We start from the raw sequence: 23,629 nt of genomic DNA, 5'->3' as shown, positions 1-23,629 counted from the left end.
CACCTAGGCTCCATTTCCCACCCTTGGGAATTCTATTACCTCATGGATTACTTGGCCACTCTCCCATGGTCTTTCTGTATATAAGGTCCATCTTGTCTCCATTAAGATGCTCAGATCAATCTAGCCACTAGTCCATAAATGCTCAGACTCCTTAAGAGTCTAATATGGCGAATCTTCAATAAACTTTGTTTTTGGCTACAAGAAGGCTTGGGTCAAATTCTTTCTGGCAGGACTCGGGTATCGTTATTTTGGGGTGCCAGGGCACCTAACCCCTAAGACCGTATCAGAAGGAAGGAAGGAACAAAATAAATATAATGTAGATATGGAGAAGCTAACCTGTGTTAGAAGGTTGGAAAGTGATATGGAGGAAAGAGGGGAAAAGGATCACCCAAAAGTCAGAGCTAAGTAAAAGATATAATAAAGCATTTTTTGAAGAGGAAGCAGCTGAATGGTCTGAGGAACAAACAGCTATCTTGTTCATCAAAGAATAATGATGGAAATCAATAGATGTTGCCAGGTGAAAGAATATCCAGTAAAAGTCACAGGAAGAAAAGGCAGGAACTGGGAGTTGATAACTCCCTTTTAAGATACACAAGTGGGTATTTTCCATGAGACAGCAACAATAGAGAGGTCTGCTATTTTTCCCATGAATTGTTCTAAGGACATGTGATTTGAGGCTGTGTTAAGACAGGTAAAAGTACACAGGACTAGGCAGGCAACAATCCTACTATGATTTGTCCTGATGAAGATCGTATCTTATGCATTGTGTTCAGCTCTGGGTCTCATATTTTAGGAAAGATATTGATAAGCTGGAAAATATCTAGAGGGTGAGCAGTATGAAGGGCCTTGAGAGTAAATCACATGATAAAAAGCTGAAAGAGTTTGGAATGGTTAGCCTAAAAAAGGAAGATTTACAAGGTAAATGATAGATTTCTTCAAGTATTTGAAGAGTTCTTATGAGAAATAGGGATAATATGCTTTATTGTGTTTGCCTTCAGAGGAAACAACTAGAAACAATAGATGAAAGTTGCAAAGAAGCAGATTTAGGCTTGATATAAGACTAAACTTCTAACAATTAGAATTCCTAACAATCTCAACATGGAATGAGCTACCATGGCAAGTAGCGGGTTCCTTCTTGTTAAAGGTCTTCAAACTAAGCCTAGAGAACCAATTGTCAGTTATCCTGTAGAGGGGATTATTGTTCCAGTTTACAATAGCGGGCCTCTGAGATCCTTCCTAACTCTGAAACTGTACACTGATAAAATACTATACTGGATTTAACTGGTGATCATGTTATAATCCCATCCTAATGACAATGTCTTAAATAGCATCCCCAGCTTTTTTGCAAAAGCAGAGGACTACAGATATGGAACAATCCACAGAATGTAACAGGTTTTCAATAGGCTGGTTAGTTTTGATGACTTTTTTCCACTCTTTCTTATTCCTTTTTATAAAAGGAGGTAGGATACAATGGAAAATAAAATAAAGTAAAAAGCGTTATTAATATTTTAATGCCTTACATTTGTATGACACTTGACAATTCACAAAGCATTTTCACATACATTACTTTACTTGATAAGAAATAGCAATAGAAAAAAAATCTCTGAATAATTTCTCCCACAATGTTATAGTTTCTAATTCTGATTCAATTAAATTCTCTACCATAACATTATTTAATATTACTCATAGAATAACAAAATCGAAGGGCTGGATTGGCTTTCAAAGGTAATCTCCTGCTGCTTCCAAACGAAGCATCAATTCCCCTTATAGCAATCCTGACAAATCATCAAGTCTCCTACTTAAAGATATCCAGTGATGGGAGCCCATTCTTTTTTGTCAACAATTCTGTTTTAGGACGTTTTTCCTTATATTGAGCCAAATTTCAACTCAGTGTAAAATTCCACCCAGTGGTCCCAGTTGTTGTTACACTATGTAGGTGCCCTTCTTCAGAAGGACTAAATTATATAAATATGTAATGATGAAATCAAGATCAGGACTGGTAAATTTTCCTTTTGCATAAAGATTTATTATATATGAATGCACATGGATCAATGAAAAAAAGTAGTTCTAAATAGAATAATCTCAATATAATTTTAATTATCTAGGGTTTTTGGTAGAATCTTAAAATGTATTTTTTTTCTGACAACCAACAGATTTTCATGTGTAAGATGAAATGCATATCTACATATGTATATATTTCTGAAGAATTATATAATTTTCACAAGTAAGGTTTTAGATTTCAAACTTTCTCAGAAAGTACACAAGGCAACATGTGGCATAGATCGTTTTTAGATGTATTTTTTCTCTTCATTAATCAAGTGTTAATAGAAATTTGACAACACATTAAGACAAAATATTTGATATTACATAGATTGTTGCTTCTTTTCCAAGGATTTCTCAATGTCATCAAGCACCTGAACTGCAGCTTTTGGAATCCGAGTTCCAGGACCAAACACGTTGGCAACACCAATGTTGTATAGAAATCTATAATCCTGTTGAGAGAAATTTTAAAATTCAGGGAGCAAGAAAGAGACAATTTATTCTAATATTATTTTGTGATGGTAAAGAACACTAAGGAAATAAGAACCATGAATCCATTGTCTCTTCGCTGTCCTCACTATTCCAAAGCCACATCTAAACCACAGTAATCATGCACTTCGATTTCTGTTACCTTTCACTTATCTTGCTATCGTTCTATAGAGCTAAGAAGATAGGTTTTTTTGTTTGTTTGTTTATTTGTTTTCTTCTTTGTATCCCCAGCACTTACCACAGTGCTGGCATACAGTGAGCACATAATAAATATTTACTAACTACATAAATATCATTATTATTCTATGGCTCATTTCAAAAGTAGTTTCCCATAAAGATCTTAATCTTATTGTCTCCAAAAGTCTCCTTTTCTCTCTCATTTAACTTGATGGAAATCAGATACGAAAAAAAAAATTATTCACAGAGTACCTCTAGATTTATTGTAAAAGTCTGATGTTGGTCTTCTTTTATCAGAAGGGGATAATTTTCACTTCGCTTAGCCGTAGCTCTTTCTCGATGGCACTCAAAATTTATTTCCAACTCTAATTAATATTAGATGACTCTTTAACAACCATCATATGCAGGATAAGATATGAAGCTATTTTATGAAGAAACTTAAAGTTATAAAACAAAACTTATGGGAACATAATTTTAAGAAACCACATCTAAAGAGAACTTAAAGATTTTAAACAAAGATATAAACCTCCTTTTCATTAGTCCTTCTCCCTTTTCATTATGTTCTCTGCATGACTGTCAAGTTATTGTCTTTAATTTTGACTACAGAGGGCATTAATTAAAACCTTGAAATGTCAATTTTCATCATGGTAAGTTTTAAAGTAGTATAAAATTCTTTAGTTGTACTACTACTCTTTATTTTTTTAAAAAATAAAATATTGTTTGAAATCCCACTGAAGTCTTATACCAGTGCTTCACTGCAGTGTCCTGGGTTCTCAAAGGCTAAGCTTGTGGAGGCTCTGACAAGTCAAATCAAATGTAGGTTCTGACAAGTCAAATCAAACTTCCTTTTCTGATCTTATTTGATGTCCTCATAATGTCATTAAGACTAAGCTGCTTGCTCACATTATCTCATTTCACATTTTTTTTGCTGATTTTTCTATATATAATAAGGGAAAGGTGAATTAGGTAAATGAGGTAAAAGTGACATTTGACTGTTAGAATCTTAAAAGAGTCTAAGAATAAAGGAGTGGACTGTGGCATGTGTTCTCTTTTGTCAGGGTAATACGTCATTTCTTTTTTTTCTCCATTCTATTCTATTACAATTACAAAGGGCAGCTGCATAATTTCTGAGTGGGACTTCCTTCCATTCTAGTCAATCCCCCACATACCATTCTGGCCTATTGAAAAAAATAGTCCTTCATCTCATGCCACTTGAAAATAGAGTGAATATGAAATAAAGCAAGGCTACGATGTGCATGAATGTTCATTTTAATGTGATATCAAGAGGAGATGATCAGGGCTAGGGCAGATTTCTTTTGACTATGTATTTTATATTCTCCAGAACACCCAAATCTCCTTTATGTTCTTCAGCACATGAAGAAAGCTTAGGCACAGTGTCAGCATGTCCCTGAATAGGACAAGGGAGCTATTTTTCACATTCTTTATTCTATACAGAAAGGACTGTTAAGATGTTCAGAGCATCTCACCTAAAATGAAAATAAGGGTCAGTGGTTTAGTTTTCCCTGTGAAATAAGTACATATTCCTTTATTTAGCTTTTAAAGCCCTACAAAACCTGGTTTGATAGGACATTATTCCCCTTCTCAAACACTGCAAATCCAGTCAAAATGGCCTTCTCGCTGTTCCTCACTTATGACACCTTATCTCTCATTTCCATGCCTTTGGACTGGCTGTCCCACATACCTGGGATGCATTCCTTTCTTATTTCCATTTCATAGAATCCCTCTCTTTGTGTAAGATACAGCTCAGGTACCATTTTTTGCATGAAGACTTTCCTGATTCCCACCAGCTGCTAATGACTTTTTCCCTCCCAAATTACTTTGGATTTAACTAATATGAATGGATATGTATGTATTTATTAACTTTATCCTTATTATATACATGTGCATATAAATACACATACAGCACACATATACTTGTTTCCATTTGAATATAAGCTTACTACTGAGTAAAGATTATTTCATTCTTTGTACTTGTACAAAGAATGTACTTGCCTAATGCAGTACCTTGCATATGGTAGGTGGTTAATAATTATTTTTGATTGATTGATTCAAATAGGAAACCATAATTCCTTTAAAAGTAGTTAAAAAAACTTTCATGTTGCAATTTTTTAAAATATAAGTATTTTAGGATGTCAGTTATTTCAGAAACAAAGCAGAATTATATTATGTATTTACAAGCCTATTAAGTTGTCAAAAATAAGTTGCATAAATAAATTAGAATGTAGTTTGATAGAAAATGATGCCATTAACCTCTCCTGGGCTCTGTAGAATTATCATGGAAAAGCATTTATTAAGCAATTACTATATGGCAAGCACTGTGCTCAGCACTGGCAATACAAATATAAAAGCAATAGTCTCTGCTTACAAGGAGCACACATTCTCATGGGAGGACATAACACCTAGAGAGAGTTCCATTGCACAGCAAAAGAAAAGACCTTTTGGTCCTTAGACCTAACTTAGTAAAATTCTCAGGAAACTGTTTCACAGATTTATTTGTCCAATAAAATCTTACAGTAAATACAAGAACTGTATAAGAGTTGTCTTTACTAAGAAGTCCCATCCACATAATTTTACTTAAAACAGATAGGGATGAAGATTACCTGAGGTGGTATTACTCCTCCACATACTAAAAGAATATCTGGCCGTCCAAGAGCAGTCAGTTCTTTGATGAGATCTGGAACCAGGGTTTTATGACCTGCCGCTAGTGTACTCACACCTATAACATGAACATCTGCATCCACAGCCTGCTGAGCCACTTCCTTAGGAGTCTAAACAAATAGAAGGATGGTAACAATCATTATTACTTTTAGGTAAGGATTTTAAAAAGTGATTAAGAACAGTACATACTACTTAAACAAAAACATTACAAAATCATTTTCTTCCTTAGAAAACTCTGAGGGGATTAAAAACATTACTTCATGGGAATGGCCCGGCAGCAGAGTAGATAGAGAACTGACCTTGAAGTCAGGATGATCTGTGTTCAAATTCCTCCTCTGATGAATGTGCCCCTGGGCAGGTCACCTAACCTTTCCATGCCCCAGACAAGTCTATAAGACTACAGAAGCTGCAGACAAAGGGCTAATCTTTATTTCAAGAAGAAGTTTCCTCACCCTGGATTTCCTTATACCAGTGAAATCATAGTTCTAGTACCTAATCTTAACATTTTATTAATTCAAATTGAAGTACACATCATATCTCAGATGCATGAAATGACTTAGGATTAAGATGGCTTAGTTAAAATCTGATTTAGTTCACAGATTAAAACTCTACCAATGATATTAATGTTCTTTAGAATATTCTCCAAAAAGGTGCCTTAAGTTTATGAGGAAGATAAATAAATAGTTTAAGAATAAATAAAATGAATGAATGAATGAATAAAACATTTATTAAGCACTCATTCAGTCAATTAACAGTCAATAAACATGCATTATGTGCCTATTAGGTTGCAGGCACTGTGCTAAGCACTGGGGATACAAAGAAAAGTAAAGGCCAGTATCTGCTCCCAAGGAGCTCACAGTCTAATGGTGAGACAACATGCAGACAACTACGTACAAACAAGCTTTATATAGGGTAAACTGGAAATAATCAACAGATGGGAAGGTGCTAGCATTAGGAGGGATCAGTAAAGATTTCTTTTAGAAGACATGATTTTAGCTGGGTCTTGAAGGAAGCAAAGGCAAAACACTGGAGTTATAAATACAGAAGACATCCCCTGCCTCTCATAAAGCTCACATTTTCATTGAGGAAACTCTTATAAAAGGTTTCAACTCAGAAACCCTCAGGTTTGAGTCAGATAAATTGTTCCTTGGTGGTCAGAGGCAAAGCAAATGGTAATGCCTGTATTTAAACATAATTTCCACTGATAAATTGTATTATTTACTGATATTGAAACATGTGATAGTGCGAAGGCCTTTCGTGACAAGAACTTTCTTTTCAGGGTCTTCAGTGCCTATAGCTGTAGCATCTGCAGGAACATTTTTGCCAGGCTGCATCTCCATGAACGGCTTCCTTCCCAGGATGATGCTACAGACACTGGCCTAGAAGCACTGCTATTCTAAAAGCTCTTAGGTTCCAGGTCCTGGGCCGTCTCTCAGGTCTTCCTGGCTCCAAATATGGCCTTAGGTGAATGATAGGTGAGTGGTAGCCTGAGGGAGAGACAGGAGGAAGCACGTGCCAGGCAAGTCAAACCACAATCACCACCACTACCACTTTGACTACCATGTACCCTCAGACCCTGATGGAACAGCAGTGCTTCAGGCCAGTGTCTACAGCCATCATCCTGGGAAGGAAACCGTCTGGGGAGTTGCAGCTTGGCAAAAATGGCAATAAATTCAACAAATATTGATGATAATAGATCCCTGTCACTTAGACAAGAATGATTATTGCCACCTTTTTTCTTTTCATTATCTTAGATACTACACCAAGACAGCTTTCTTGTTTTTGTCCAAGGACACGTGATAGGTTCTATATATGCAGAAGTCTGAGGGCATGTACAACGTGAAGCAGAGTCAATTTTACGCTTAACAGCAAAAAAAAAAAAAAAAAAAGCAATTCACTTTGCAACATTTGGCAGAATGAGATCCTTGATCTTAATCTTTGCTAATTATACAAACTTAGTAAATATCTTGAAAACTGAATATGAAGTAATATTTCTTTCCAAAATATCTGATTACAATTATAACATTTTTTAGATATGTATAGACCCTTAACTATCTCTTGCTTGAGCCCCTAATTTAGTAAGAAGGACAATAAGCATTAGAAAACTGAAGATGACTTGCTCGTGGTCATGGAGTTATTAGTAAAAGAACCAGAATTAGAGTCCCAGTCTCGTCCTAGACTCTAGTCTGATGTTCTATTACATCCTGCTGCCTCCCAAAAAGCACAAGTAACTCAGATACAATTAAATCACACTGAATTTATCCTTGGTTCCTTATCACAATCAAATTCAATTCTCTTCACCCAAAAACTGTTAACAGTTCACTAGCTACTTTACCCATAACTTCTATCGATTTCACACTGGAATTTTACAACCTGATTCTTACCTTATTTTCTTATAAAGAAAATTTCCTCATTAGATTTTCAACTCTAATGCAAACCATGGTATTTTTTTTAAAATTTCCTTATGATTTTTTTTTAGGTACCTGAAAAAGCGGGCCTACATCCACATCAAAGCCAAGATCAGCAAACCCTGTAGCAATAACTTTTGCTCCTCTGTCATGGCCATCCTGTCCCATTTTTGCCACAAGAAGACGAGGTCTACGCCCTTCACATTCCATGAACTTCTGGACTCTAAAGAACAGTTATAACTACATTCAAACTGATTATTCAATAGTACATTATACAAATTGTGATTTATTATCAAAACTCTTTCAAATTTATTAACAGTCCTTCAACTGGTTGGTAATTACCAGGTTGATATTCCAATTATTTTTATTTTTCTTTAAAGTAAGAAATTTCTTTTGAAATCTAAACAGATCCAAGAAAGTTTGAAAGGCCAGACTTGTAACATTTTAGAACACAGTGATCTATTTCCAGCATGGAGAAGATCATAGATATGCAGGATAGGGGAAATGGGCAACTTGGCCACTTAGATATCACCCAGTTAAAAACTTCCCATTTTACAGATGAGAAAATTGAATTTTTCTAATTTAAAAAAGTCAAGGCATTTCTCTAAAGCCATGTAGCTAGCTGGTATAAGAACCTGGATTAGAACCAAGGTCACTTGACTTCTAGGAGAATACACATCAAGTTAACTCAAATCAAGAAGCATTTATAAAGTGCTTACTATGTGTCAGGCATGGTACAAAGTACTGGGTATACAAATTCAGGCAGAAAGAAAAACAGTCCTGCCTTCAAGGAGCTTACATTCTAATAGGTGAAGATAACATACTAACAAGGGAGCTGAAAGGGAGTTGGGGCAGGGACAGGGGTACAAAAAATCCTGTGGCAGTGCATCCAGGGTAAGTTAGATTCTAAGTACTTGTATGTGTGTGGGGAGTGGTTGTGGGGGTGAGGGGGGAGAAGCTGTAACTTTGCACATTTTACAGAAAATTCTGAGTAGATAAGTGCTTCATAGATATCATTTGACCATAAAAATGAAACTTTGAAAGGAAACTTTTAAATATACAAAGAGAAAATGGTGAAAGTAAATTTAATTGTTTGGCAAACATGAGACAAACAAAATTGCTGAGTTAAAAAATGCAGACATAGAACCTCATTAATATTTCCTAAATTTCCATAAGTTTTATGGGCATTATTTTACAATTTTTTAACATTTATGGGTCATAGAGAAGATTGTCTTTGCTACACATACTTATTTATGGTCTGTTTCTGAGAAAGTAGAAATATGATTGTTGTATACTTTTGAGAAATTTCAATTTTTTTACCTACTAACAGCAAGGGCTATTTCTTCATTCTCTCCAAATTCCTGGCGGTAAGCTCCACTCACCAATCGATCACTAGCTTTATGTTCACCAAACACTTTTTTCATGGCATCTGTTATTTCTCCAACTGTACATCTAAAATACACAATAAAAGATCTTAATATTTTTTACTTCAGAAGATGGAAATATTTACCATAAAACTGCATGCAAGCAGACAATAATCTTATTGTCTTCATAAAAAAGATAACTTGAAAACCATAAAAATGATTTTAATAAAAATTTTAAAAATATACAGAGCAAATATATTTTATTATCCATTCTACCCAGTGAACTAAACAGCATAAAACTGAGAGAGAATATTATATATATATTTTTAAATCCAGGCATTTAAGGACTATAAGGAAAAAGTCAATCACCTCAAAAAATAATTTTGCTTTTACCAATAATTATGTGTAATTACTTGTTAAAATAAATTTCTTGAATGAAATCGTTTGAAAATGGAAATTCTACATTGGTCATTTACTTTCTCTTGCTTTATTAGTGCAGTTTAATGTTACTCAAAACACTAAGCTAGAAAGAAAAATTCTATTAGACTACTGTCTACTAGACAATCATACCTTGAAAGCTTGGTGTTAGTATGATAGTATGATAAATTAGTGGCAAATCAGATTAATTGATGGATATTACTGTACAAGTTACGTGAGGCATCACAGTAAATTCTAATATGATGGAATTCTGAATTAATAAAAGTTTGGTAATAACAATCTATGCTCTAGTGAATGTTTATGCACATTAAAATTCATACATTATTTCATGAATTTTGACAGTTCTGCCCAAGAGACTCAGAGTGATAAAATAACAAATATGCTATAGGTCACAACAAAAAAAGATTCAGAGTATAGAGGCAAACTACATTAACCTTCAAGTGAACTTCTATTTCTATAAGAAAGAGGCACAAATCCCTAGATTTCCTCCTCATACCAACTTTGAACAACTTTAATAGTAACTTTACTGATTTATCTCACAGCAGAGTTCATTGTTTCCTATATTTAAAAAAATTCACAGAAAAAGTGCTTTGCAATTCCCAAGGCTAAGTGGCATATTTTAACAAAAAAGTAACGTAGGCTTTTGGGGTCATTCCACTAAATTCTTGTATAGCTAACACAAAATTGAGTTCAGTAACTGGACTCAAAGATCGCTTTCCAAAAAGAATGTAAATGCTCATATGCTTTCATAGAGTGTTATTGCTAGAAGGGACCCCAAAGATTATTTAGTCCAATGCTCACATTTTAAAATGAGGAAACTGAGGAACAGAAAGGTACTTACTTGCCCCAAATCATAAGTATTAATTAGATTTTTTTTCCTTTTACTAGTCTTAGGTATTTTCCACAGAAATGTAGCATGATGAAAAACTACTAAAGCTGTCTTTCTGTATAAATAACAGAGTTGCTTTGGATAAATGCTCAACCAAGCTCACGGACTGAAAAAGGATTCAAAATATGCCAACATATGATATATAGCACACTTTTCTAATCTTCGTGTTCTGGCTGATATGATTCATAAAGAATAAGCTCAGTAACAATAGGCCAAAAAATTATCACTTGTCAAAGGAGCCATTTGGCTAAAGGCACATCAAGGTGACTGGAATAATTCTTGATCACATACCTGAGATATTACAATATGACCTACAAACTATATCAGGTCAGTGAAATAACTTATGACACTAGTTTCAAATGAATTTAACTGCAGCAAAATGCAATCTAAAATTAGTATTTTATGCATTCCACCAAAATCATCACAAAAATGCTTCATTATGAATATTTTAAGCTCCCCAAAAACAGAGTTGTAAGAAACAAAAGAAAAAAGTGTTTTTGGTTTCCTTTATGTTCTTTAAGGGTCAGATGACATACAGAGTTCTGCTTTATTTAATGGACAACTCCTGTATTTAAGAATGTTCTTATAAAACAAAAACATACAAAAGTGAATCTTGTCAATTTTAAATCTTCAAATGTACTGTTCCATACCTTGCTCGGGCTGCCTCTACTGCAAGATGCAGGATGTTTCCTTCCCCAGTGGCAGCACAAGCAGTGAGTGCAGCAAGACATTTTTCAGCAGCTTCTTGATCTCTGCTGGCTTTTACCTTGTGGGTTTTAGATCACAGAAAGGAACACATTAGGCAAATGTAGAGCACAGCAGACATTAAGAGAAACAGAGATAGGCCATGTGATTTTTCCCTGATTTCTGTAGCAATAAAATATCATTAATTAAGAGAAAATGGAGTAAATTAAAGGAATGGCATCCAACTATTGATAATGACCAATTTGAAAAGAATATCAGTACATATATATGTAGCTCTATACTGGTACCAAAAGTTACCCAAGAAAACCACAGAAATTATGGCACAATACTACTAATTCATTCAATTAGAAACCAAAGGGGAATGATATATGATGTAATCATTTCCTCTAGTATTACATGACTTGTATTTGAATGATGCAAACACACTGGGATAAAAATGGACACTGGATTGAGTGTTTCAAAGATATGCTAAAAGTGAAATAAAGAGGAAGGTGAAATAAGAGACTTTGAACTAACACATTTTATAATATTTAAGAATTACCAACAGTCAGTGGCACTGGTGGTTGCATTCACTGAGTTATTAATGAGTTATCACTGAGTTTTAAGATAGCGAGTTTTAAAAAAAAGACAAACAAAAAAAATAAAATATAAGCCAACTATATTTCAGAAACACTTAGAATAATTTTTTTTTTCATAATAGAGTCAAAAAGACATTCCTCAGTGGCCATTATCCAAAGGCCATGGATAAAAAGCTCTCAAAAGAACAAACTATTACCAAGTGAAAAGTTTCTTCCAAATCACTAATAAGAGAAACGCAAATCAGAACAACTCTAGGGTTTCACTTCTTTGGTAGGAGCAATATCTATCACGTAGGCTAGGCTAGCTATTTCATTTTCTTATGTTTGCCCTAAAAGGCAGGAAAAGTTCCCCTGAGACTTGACTGTTCCAGAGAACTAAGGCCTTGGTGCAGCTCCCTAGTCACTTAAAGCCCTGACATGCAAACTGGACTTGTTCTTTCCCTAAAGGCAGAGAAATTGTCCCTGAGACTTAAGGGATCAAGAGAGAGCATGACATAATGAAGAGACCAACAGAAACTTAGCTTTTCCTAAGTTTTCTAAGAAAACGGTTATTTTCATTATGTCATCTGCAGAACCCTTACATGCCAAATTTAAAAGCTATGATAGAGAAAGTTTAAAACAGTTTTGGGGAGGAAAACAGCAAAAAGTTTAGAGGAAGGATTTAAGGCATTTATAAGCTGTGACTAAATTCAATCCTATCAATTATTTTCAAACAACTGTTTTATGACACTGTCATTATCCCTGAAATACATTAAATTGCATGCTGGTCACCTCATGTGAAAGCTTCCATCTGCAAATACCTTGGATTAAACTAGTATAGAGACTCAACTATTCATTTCCTTCAAGAACTAAATCTTAAGTCAAGATCAAAGACCCATTATGATCATTGACAGTGGGTTGGTGGTTGGTTACAATTATCTGGTTCCCATATTAAAAAGGGAGGAAAAAAAGCTTACCTAACTGTATTTTTAAAAACAAAAACAAAAACAAAAAAAGGGGGCAGCTAGATGGCACAGTGCATAGAGTTCCGGCCTTGGAGTCAGGAGGACCTGAGTTCAAATCCAGCCTCAGATGCATGATACTTACTGGGCAAGTCACTTAACCCAAATTCCCTTACCAAAAAAAACAAAAACAAAAACAAAAAAAACATAAAAAACAAAAACACTGACAACTAAAATACTGTAAAGTTGTGAATAAGTATTCTCTCATATACAAAATAGCTTATATTATAGGTGAAAATAGTCTATAATTAGTTGAAAAATTTAACCTCATTTCTGACTTTGCTATTCTGATCAATATGGTGGTCCACAACAATTCCAAAGGACTCATGATGAAAAATGCTATCGACCTCCAGACAGAAAACTGATGAACTCTAAGTGCAGACTGAAGCATATTTTCTTTTGCTTTTTTTTCTTGCTTTTGCTTCCTTCTTTCACAATGTGGCTACTGTGAAAATAAGTTTTGCATGACATATGTACAATGGACTTCTCATTTCTTGCCCTCTCAATGGGTAGGGGAGGGACTGGAGGTGGGGAGAAAATTCAGAACCAAAAATTTAAAAAAATTTAAATAATTAAAAAATGTAATTGGGAAATGTTTAATATAAGTAAAAATACAACATAAAATAAGAAAAATATTATTTCCAAGAGCAAAAGGAAATCAACGAATCATAGAAACAGCAAAAGATGAAAAGATCATAAAGATCATCATGTCTAATGTCCTAATTTTATTTTATTTTTCAAAAACATATCTCACTGATGTCTTTCTAAATTACATCACAGTCAGATTTTAACTGGGGGCAAAGGGTCAAACATTTTGAACCATCATGGGGAAATTGAATAGGAAAAAGGAATTGGGTAAGAGGAAGACTTGGTTCTCCTAACTGAGCAAAAAGCAAAAACCCAAACCAACTAAACCTTGGGTATATTAATGAGGTTAAAAGGGGAGTATGAAGGAGATTCAGGGATTTAGGAACATGTCAATGAAAGATTATGCTTTTATGGATTTTATATTTGATGTAATCTTGCCTTCATCAGAATTTGGAGTTAAAGACAATCTCTAGCATTCTAGCTAAAATTAAAAAAAAAAAACAAAAAAAAAACAACAAGGCATATTTGTGAACCATAGCTTATTAAGGGACTAATATATGAACAAAATAAAAATAATTTAAGCAATTAAGTGGGTTCAAGTTGGCTCAGAGGCAAAACTTGAGCTATAAAGTATTGTATATTTTTAAAATCTCAAAGTACATAAATAATTATAATATATAGTGAGTTCCTATATAATAAAAATCCGTGGTGACAATTTATTTGTGACAATAGCACATAATTTAAGTTAATAATTTCAGAAAGTAGGCCTACCTTTTTAAGTTTCTCAATTTGCTTATTACGAACTGAAGTGTTATCAATGGAAAGAACATCAACAGGCTCTTCTTTTTCTAACTGGTACTTATTCACACCAACAATTACTTCAGATCCTATTCATTTCCAAAGGGAAAAATGTAGACAATGTTCATAAATAGCTGGGGAATCACAACATTATTCAATTATATGCTTTCTATAAATTCTTTCACTTTCATTGAAATGCATTTTTTTAATCAAAGAATAAAGCTCTGAGTAGCAGGTAGTTTCCTTTGGAAGTTAAACACATTAATAATCACATTAATACAGAAATCACAGTTTTCAAAAATCTAAACTCAAGATAGAGAGTAAAAAGGAAAAAAAAAATCACACCTATCTTTTAAAAGGTATCAGGCAGACAACAAAAAAATGCACAATAGGGGCAGTAAGGTGGCATAGTGGATACAGCACCAGCCCTGAAGTCAGGAAGACCTGAGTTCAAATCCGGCTTCAGATGAAACACTTGACACTTACTAGCTGTGTGACCCTGGGCAAGTCACTTAACCCCAACTGCCTAAAAATTTTTTAAAAATGCACAAAAATATTCTTATTTTCTCAAATAATAGCTATTAAAATCATAGATTCATATTTCTAGAGCTGGAAATTACTCTAGAGGACATCTAGTTCACTCTCTCATTTTACAAATAAGGAAATTGGAGCTCAGGAAGGTTAAGCAACTTGTCAAAAGTCATGCAGATAATAAATGCTAGAGGTGGGATTTGAACTCAGCTCATCTGACAGAGTCAGCGTTAAAGACGGAAAAATAGATTTTAAAGAACTTTGGGTCTTTTGATGAACATTTAAAACTTGCTAAATACTAAAAAGACTCAATAGCAGCATCATGAAAATGGGCATATGTTAGGCCATAAACAGTTCTACAATGGTTGTCCAAGTTCTAGGGCTGGCCGTGTAACTCCACCTCAAACCAAGAATCCTAGTAACTAGAACAATTAACCTACCTCCTTTATTTCATCCCAGTTGTAAAGGAAACATTAGTAGTGTGGGAGAAGATAAATTAAAAGATTTGAGGTAACTAAGTGGTTTGTTTATTAGAGAAATGATTATTAATAACCAATGATTTAGGCAGATCCAGAGTCCCCCTTCACCCACCACCCCCATCTTTTTTTCTAAAGTCCTAATTTGAAAAGTTCAGTTTTTTGAAGGGCATTGCTAATAATGAGATTGAACTAATTTTCTTGTTCAGATCCTATGCAGATAGGCTAGCCATTGTGTTCTGCTCAGGCTTGGGTAGGGCATAAATTCTTTGAATAGATTGCCCAAGACTGGGGTTAACTTAAGAAGTATATAACTTACTCAAAGTTCAGGTTCAACCCCTAATTGTAATATTCATTCTCCCATTAATTATTTACCAGTTAGGGTTGATTCTCACCCTGGGGAACTCCTACTCTGAAGGGTTTATAAACTGCCCGCCACCATGATTGTCTATTGGTCTGAGAGAGATGGCCAAATAAACATCCTTTTATTAAAATGCTAGCATTATTAACAAAATGATTAAATTACCCAGAAATTATGTCCCTCAAACCTTTTTAAATGCCACATTTATTTTAAAACTTACAAATAAACCACGTGACATTTAAATAGTCTCTTAAGGCTCTTCAAATAGTTCACCTTTATTATGTGAGCTCGCAACAAAATTGCTAAGTAGATCCTTTAGCCCACTTGACAGATGAAGAAACTAAGGCTCAGAAAAGTTAAGTGAGTTGCCTGTGGCCATTTAGTTAGTGAGCGCCTGTCAGAGGGGAGGCCTGAATCCAGGCTTTCATGACTCCAAGTTCAGTATTCTATCCACCATCTGATGCTGCTTCAAATAGCTCCACTGATTTCAGTTTGGGCAAATAAGAACAAAAAACAAACAAATAACAACAACAGAAACGAATCCCTGCTCTGAATACTTTAAAAAACCAAGTTAATAAGTTTTCAAGTATGTTACATTTATATCTTTATCATGATAAAAATCATTTATTATAGTCTCTATAAAACTTAATGATTATTTAGAATTTACTTCAAAGGAACAATTATTTATAATTTACTTTAGGATTTCATTCAAGTTTTCCTGAAGAAGAAAAGAAGAAAATAACCAAAAGCTATTTTATTTATTTGTAATATACAAATAAAACGGAAGACATCAAATATCCTGTTGCTGTTGTTGTTGTTGTTGTTGTTGTTGAGTTGTGTCTGACTCTTCGTGACCTCATGAATTACAGCATACCAGGACTTTCTATCTTCCGCTATCTCCCAAGGTGTGGCCTCAAGCTTATGTTCAGAAATCCTAAGAACTTTTATTCTTTGACCATATGGAGACTATCAGTTACTAAGGTGAATAAGTCCAGTGACTAAGTGATAGTGAACTCATGTGTAAAGGATGAAGCCGTCATAGAGCTTTATTATTATCTTTCTAATTCGCTTCAAGCTCATTCAAATTCCTCTAACATTTATTATGTTATTGTATAGTTAGGCCACAGAGAAAGTAGGAACTTTAGATAAGACACGATCCCTGCAATAAACAATTTAGGAAAGGATAAAAAACAAACATACACACTGTAATATGCAACATTATATGATAAGCGCACTGAAGAATTACAAAAAAGAAGTGCTATATGAGGACTGAGGGGGATGGTAATTACTAACTAAAGTTGGGATGAGGACATTTGAACTGGATTTTTTATGATGAGTAAAGAGTTCAAAAAGTAAGAAAGAAAGAAAAAACATTCTAGACATAATGAAGAGTATAAAGGCACAAAGCTGCCTGTAATTTTCCTTGCAGCTCTAAATCTATAATCCTAAAATTACTTCAACAAACAAAAACAATCAAATTATTCTGTCAACATGTGCTGCTTGTCAATTTATATGATTATAAAGGGCATAGAAATTGAAATATTTTTTATAGATGGATGCCCTACTCTTAGTACAACTGGTTTGGTAGTATTTGCGCTCGATTAAATCAAAGATACAGTTTTTATTATGTCTTTTTTTATTATTTTTTATTATAAAACCTAATCAAGTTCAAGGAAGGAATCTAATTCCATGAAAGTAAGATTAAATAAAACGAATGTCCCTTTGTCGAATAAATTTTTTAATTAAAAACATTCACTCACCTATCTGCAGAGGTGGGATGCATACAAATATTGCACATTGTACATATTTTCAGACTTTTTATATATTGATCTATTATAATGATTTTTCCCTCTACTTTTTCTTGTTTGTCTTTGAAAAATACTATTTTATAGTATAATATATGACATGTTTCTATGGGAGAGTAAGGAGAGGGATACAGGGAGGAAATTGCTAATGTAAACCAAAAAAAAAAAAAAAAAGAAAGAAATCAATATAAACTTATTTAATTAAAAAGGAAAAACATTTATTAAGCCCATGTATTAAGCACTGTATTAAGTGCAGGGGACACAAACAGAAAAAGCAAGACTTTGTTCTTCAGAGGCTCACATTCTAAATGGGAGAAATAGATAACCCACTAAAAAAAGTTTAGCTTCTAAAAGGCCTACACCTAATAGTTCGGCTCTGGGTGGATGGGAAAGCCCATGGGTCCAGAACCCACTTCACAGGCCAAATAACAGTTCTAAGAGTCTAAAGTGCATAGAAATAAGACATTTAAGGATCTTAGGGCACAGGGGCTGAGCAAATGGTGAGACCCTGGTAGTTCTCCATCTCACCAGAAGGAACAGACATAGTGACTCACATCCCATCCAAGTGCTGTGAGCAGTCAAGCATCTCTGATACATTCTGGGACAGTTAAAGCCAGGAAAGGGGTAGAGGAAGGAGAGAAAGGAGGAGGGGGAGCCACTGCTGGTGATGGGATTTCCCACCACAAGGCCATTCCAAAGAGCCAGATGAAGTGTCCCTTAGTTTGTAAGGAACCATATCAAGAAAAGCAACCCTTTGGTTTTTTGGTTTTTTTTTTATTACCTTGGATCTAACCAAAAGAGTGGAAACACTTTTGCTTAAAGTGAAAGAAGAGAGTTTCTTTTCCTACTTTTGACCAGATTAAGAGGGCCACTTTTAGAGGGAGTAAAGAAACAGGAAATGATTTCAGAAAATATTTCTACAAGGTTGTACCAATATTCACATTTCCATTTTTCTGTTTGATAAATCAAAATTTGCTAAACCTGAATTTTATACTTTTGTTTTATTCTTGCTCCAGGAATTTGTCTTTTGTCTCACAGTTACTAAAAAATATACGTAGAAAATTGCTTACATTCAGGAGAATTTCAAGTAGCTAGAAATTGTCCATCTGTGTCTCCCTCCAAGCAAGAATACTTGTGTATTAATAAATTGCATCTGTTAAAACACTGGCTAAAACCACGAAGTACAGAACTTTTCACCCACAATCATGGGAACAATATACATGATGCCTAAATAATGTAAATAAAAATAATTCTAAAAGGCACCCATAACTCAGGCTAATTGAAATGGTTAATCTTGATTCTAAAGAACAAATGATGAAACATATTTCCCTCTCCTCACAAAACTATATACCATCCTCTATAATTGCTACATTGGAAGAGCATTGTGGCAAATCCAACTACAGTTTTGTCAGTCACTTTTCCTTAACTGTTCTTTCTTCTGAGGAAGGATTCAGTGGGAGATAAAGAATATATCAAGACCAATAAAAAATAAATCAAATCAAATCAAGGACAACAATAATGATGCATCTGAAATGTGCAAAGAACACAGGATCCTGTATCAGAATGCAAAACTAGCAGACACGTTCTCCATAGAGGACAAGAAAAGGCTCTAGATATAAATTTTTCCATTTCATCATACCAGAATCTATCCTGGCTTGTCTCCGAGCAGCACACTCTTCAATTCGAAGTTTAGGGATTCCTTCAGCTACAGCTTTGGCCATTCCACCCATTTCTTCAATTTCATTAATGAGCTGAAAGGGCAGCAATATAATTAGGAACATTTAGTGATATATAGCAATATAACTATTTTATAGTCAACATTCATCAAATATTTTAAGTTTTGTTTTGTTTGCAAAGGGTTGTCCTTTTCTCCACTTTTACATTTTCAGCCCTAATAATCTCTTATGACAGGATACTTGTTATCATTTTAAAAATCACTCATATTTGAGGCATACTGGCCAAATCATTTAACTTTGCATATATTATCAAACCATTTGAAAGTTGGTTCCTGAAATTAAGGTTTAAAATCCTTTTAACTTAAAAGCCTGTGTTGTAATCAATTATTAATTTTAAAGAAATAGAAAAAACATGTCCTTCAACAAATATTTATTGAACATGTTATGTGCAAGATACTGGTCTACTGGCATTCTAATACAACACAGAATCTTTGAAGATAACTAGCCAAATTTTAAAATAAGTACCCCTATGCTTTTTAGCTTTCCAATCTTTTTTACCCTAAAAGACAATGAAACTGAATGATTATAACTTTTGAATTACAAATACTGTAAACAGCTCAAGATAATACCAAAAACATTATTTATGGCACACTAATACAACACACAATCCTTGAAGATAACTAGCCAAATTTGAAAATAAGTACACCGACACTTTTTAACTCTCTGATCTTTATTACCCTAAGACAATAAAACTAGTTGATTACAACTTATAAAATACAAATACTGTAAAACAGTTCAAGATAATGCCAAAGACATTATTAATTATAACATATCTTTAAGAATTATTTTCTAAGTCAGCAGAGAACATGCCAAAGTATCCAGGAAAATATAAAATGTCAAATTAAATTACATTTAACCCCAGAAATCACATGTAAAGGTAAACTCTAACTCAACATAAGGAAGACCTCCTTAACAATCAGAGTTATTTAAAAAAATTGAATAAACATTCCTGGGATGTAACGTATTGCCTGACAATGAAGTTCTTCAAACACACACTAGATAGATGACCACTTGTCAAGCATATTGTAGATTCATCTATTAAGAAAGGGGCTGACTAGATCACTGAGATTCATTCCTTCCAATTCAGATCATATTATTTTAAGATCATTCAATATAACTTCCTCCAAAGAATAACACTTCAAGATATGTGCTCTGGTCAACTTTAATTTATGGACTTAGTGAAGAATACGAAAGCCTAGGAGAAAGGGAAAGAGGTTCTTGCTCCTTTCTAATTCATAAAATGGAGTGCGGGGATGAGAATAAAGCTTGGTACAAATTTTAAGATTAAAAGTTCCTGATATTTTAATATAATTTGCTATTCAATAAAACTAAGAGCACACTGAGAGAAAAGGAAAGCAGTTTGCTAGAAAGTAGGCTCAGATCAGCATTCAAGTAATATATCAAAATAAATTTCAAAAGGATAAATAATTTAAATGTAAAAAGCTAAAATATAAAAAAATTAGAAGAGAAGAGAAAGTTATCTCACAACTGTGGATAAGAAAAGAATTTACAACCAGACAATAGGTTAGAGGAGATTACAAAATACAAACTAGACAATTTAGATTCTATAAATTACAAAGCTATTGCAGCAACAAAATCAATGTGTAAATAAGAATTAAATGATAAGAAGAATAAAAACCAGAACCAGAAAGAACAAAACTGGAGGCAAAAAAAAGATGTGTGATTTGTGTGTATTTACAGATATCTGCATCAAATAAACGTATGACAAAAGTCTGATATCCAAAATCTTTAGGGAATTAACATTATTCTTCAAGACTAGGAGCTGTTCCCCAATTGACAAAGTATGTGAAGTTTCTTCTTTTTGAAATTATTTATGATTCTAATTAAATATCAAATAGAATGGACATTTTCATATACATAGTACAACAGAAGAAGAGGATTATACACAAAACCCTAAGTGTCTATTATATACACTTTGCTTTGTTTTTCAAGTGCGTAGTTAAGATTAACTACAGATTTTAAAGATGTCTTGCTTGTCTGGCTTGCTTTTTGGTCCGCATTCTGAAGAAGATAGTTTTTATAAAAAAACTTTTTTCCAAAAAAGAATGATGATGTAAAAGTATTCAAAATAACTCACAATCAGATAATTTCAAATTCAAATAACTCTAAGATATAATTTCACACCCATTAAACTGGCATAGATGGTAAAGGCTGGGAAAATCAAACACTGAAGGAAGACAGACAAATGAATTCTCTACTGAAAAACTACAAATCATCTAAAAGTACTGAAACAACTGGAAATTTTATGAGAAGAAATACTAAACTGTTAATATCCTTTGACCTGGCTACTAGTATTGGACTTACATACAAAGAAAACAATGATAGGAAGGTCTTGTTTTCACAGCAAAATATTGATAGCAATCAATGCTAAAATAAATTATATGTCAAAAAACCCCTGGGGAATGGCTGAGATAGTACCATAGGAATACAATGAAAAATGATTGTATCATAAGAAACGATGGATATGAAGAATTCAAGTAGACTTAGGAAGTGTTATATCAATTAATTCAAGATAAAGAAAATAGAACCAAAAGAACAAGAGGACACAATGATTACAAAAATGTAAATGAATATTATACTAAAAGCCATTAAAACTCAAGTTGAGTACAAGAGTACTCCTATTATTAAAATTAAAGCAAATATCCATTCTTTTAAGAATCAGTAGACTAAAAAAAAAGTAGAAAACGGTATGCACTGTCACTAGGAATCACTATATTTCATAGTTGTGCTTAAATACTTTTATGGGAAAATACTGTTTGGGAGGAGCACATTTACTGAAAAGTGACTGTTTTGCAGCAACAAAAACAGTCAAAATGACATGGCAAATAATTGTAAATAAACATTCATAGAAGGAAAATGCAATTCACTCTTAGACAAGAGCAATTCTAAAAATCTTTTTGCTACTTTATTTCAGTTTAGAAGCCTGTACGATCAAAGTTAGAGACTTCATCTCTCACATATTCAAAATTGTTACAAAGCAACAAAACCAAGAAGATATTTACCTTCAAAGCAGCATTATAGACTTCATTTGTGAGACATTCCATCATATATGAACCTCCCCATGGATCAGCTACTTTGGGAATCCCAGATTCTTCTTGAATTATGATCTGGGTGTTTCTCGCAATTCGAGCACTTTTCACTGTTGGTAAACCCAAGGCTTCATCAAATGAATTTGTATGTAAGGACTGAGTCCCTCCAAACACTGCTGCCATTGCTTCTACTGTAGTACGAATAATATTATTGTAAGGATCCTAAAGAAATTAGAAAAAAAAACTTTAAATAGACAATGTGCTATTCCATTTACTGCTTTTGTGCTTATGTTTCAGCTGTGATATGATGAAGCATAAAGTGATACATGTTACCTTTACAGAACATTTATTCTAAGTCACAAGGAATTGGTTAATTCTCTCAGGTCAAAGACTAATCAGGAGAAGCAGCAGGATTATAATTAATAGCCTACACTTCTAATTTATTATCTTATCACTTCTATAAATGTAAATTTAATTTACACAGACGGATTTCATTAATATATGTTTGTGTATAGACTTAGAAATGTTTCTAGTTGTTCAAATTGTTTAAATTATCATCCCAAATAAATGATCAATTCTTCAAGTTGAGGAAACACATGCCTACCATATCAATAGACATATAATAGCACCAAATTTATGTTTACTAAATTAAACTGAAGACTGCTATCCATCAAGGGATAGAAAATAGTGATAAAGTCCTGACTTTGTTACCAATTCATTGTATGAACATGAATGAACTAGACAATCTCTATGGAACCCTGTCTTTCGCCTCTTACTACAGATGAAAAAACTCAGGTAATGTCTACCAGCCTTTTCTAGTACCAAATTTCCACAATACAACACTCACAAACATAATAGTCCGTCTGTCACTTCTGTCCCGTTAGGCATCCTTTTCTCTGTGTCTGGAATATATTCCCACCTCACCTACACTTCAAAGAATCCCAAGTTTCCTTCCAGGAGGGTCTCAATGTCAGAGAAAGAATACTGAAATCCTACTTACGATACAACCTATGTCTGCAAAATATATACTCAATCACAACAGGAAACATTCTGTAATAAATAAATTAATTATATAACTAATGACTAGTATTTCTGGATTAAATATATATTATGAGTGTGACAGTGTGTGTGTATGTGTGTGTTAGATTTCGGACTTTTATGTTCCCAGAATAGGCAAAATAGATTACCCATAATCTATTTTTAATCTTGGTGTCATGCAATCATATTGTTATTTTCAAAGAATTTTGAATCATACTGAATTTAATTTTACATAATTTTACATAATTTCTTCCAAACCCATCCCTCACAAAAATTTCCTATTTTTGCTAAGAGTATTACTATCCTTCCAATCCCCAGATTCACAACCCCAGTGTCATCCTCAACGCTTCACTCTCTTTCAATACCCATATCCAATCAGTTACAAAATTAGTATTTCTACCTCTGCAATATACCTTATATGTCCATTCATAAAGTCAGGAGCCTAGATCAAGCACCTAACCTCTCTCCTGGGTTACTA

General features: G+C 33.6%; 1 protein-coding gene across 1 annotated transcript in view; it reads right to left on the bottom strand.

Moving 5' to 3' along the window:
- Nucleotides 1–1,488: 1,488 nt before the first annotated feature.
- The window catches only part of MMUT (methylmalonyl-CoA mutase), a 37,254-nt gene continuing 15,113 nt past the window's right edge, over nucleotides 1,489–23,629 (bottom strand). The window contains exons 6-13 of the mRNA XM_027838371.1: nucleotides 22,087–22,335; nucleotides 18,967–19,078; nucleotides 14,128–14,243; nucleotides 11,135–11,250; nucleotides 9,114–9,245; nucleotides 7,869–8,016; nucleotides 5,328–5,495; nucleotides 1,489–2,492 (exon numbers count right to left, since the gene is read on the bottom strand). Coding sequence (XP_027694172.1) covers nucleotides 2,364–2,492; nucleotides 5,328–5,495; nucleotides 7,869–8,016; nucleotides 9,114–9,245; nucleotides 11,135–11,250; nucleotides 14,128–14,243; nucleotides 18,967–19,078; nucleotides 22,087–22,335 — 1,170 coding nt within the window. The 3' untranslated portion in view covers nucleotides 1,489–2,363. The remainder of the gene's footprint in view (nucleotides 2,493–5,327; nucleotides 5,496–7,868; nucleotides 8,017–9,113; nucleotides 9,246–11,134; nucleotides 11,251–14,127; nucleotides 14,244–18,966; nucleotides 19,079–22,086; nucleotides 22,336–23,629) is intronic.

This window comes from Vombatus ursinus, unplaced genomic scaffold (assembly GCF_900497805.2).
Source record: "Vombatus ursinus unplaced genomic scaffold, bare-nosed wombat genome assembly UNPS02014826.1, whole genome shotgun sequence".
NCBI lineage: Eukaryota > Metazoa > Chordata > Mammalia > Diprotodontia > Vombatidae > Vombatus > Vombatus ursinus.
This window is presented reverse-complemented; position numbering and strand designations above follow the sequence as displayed.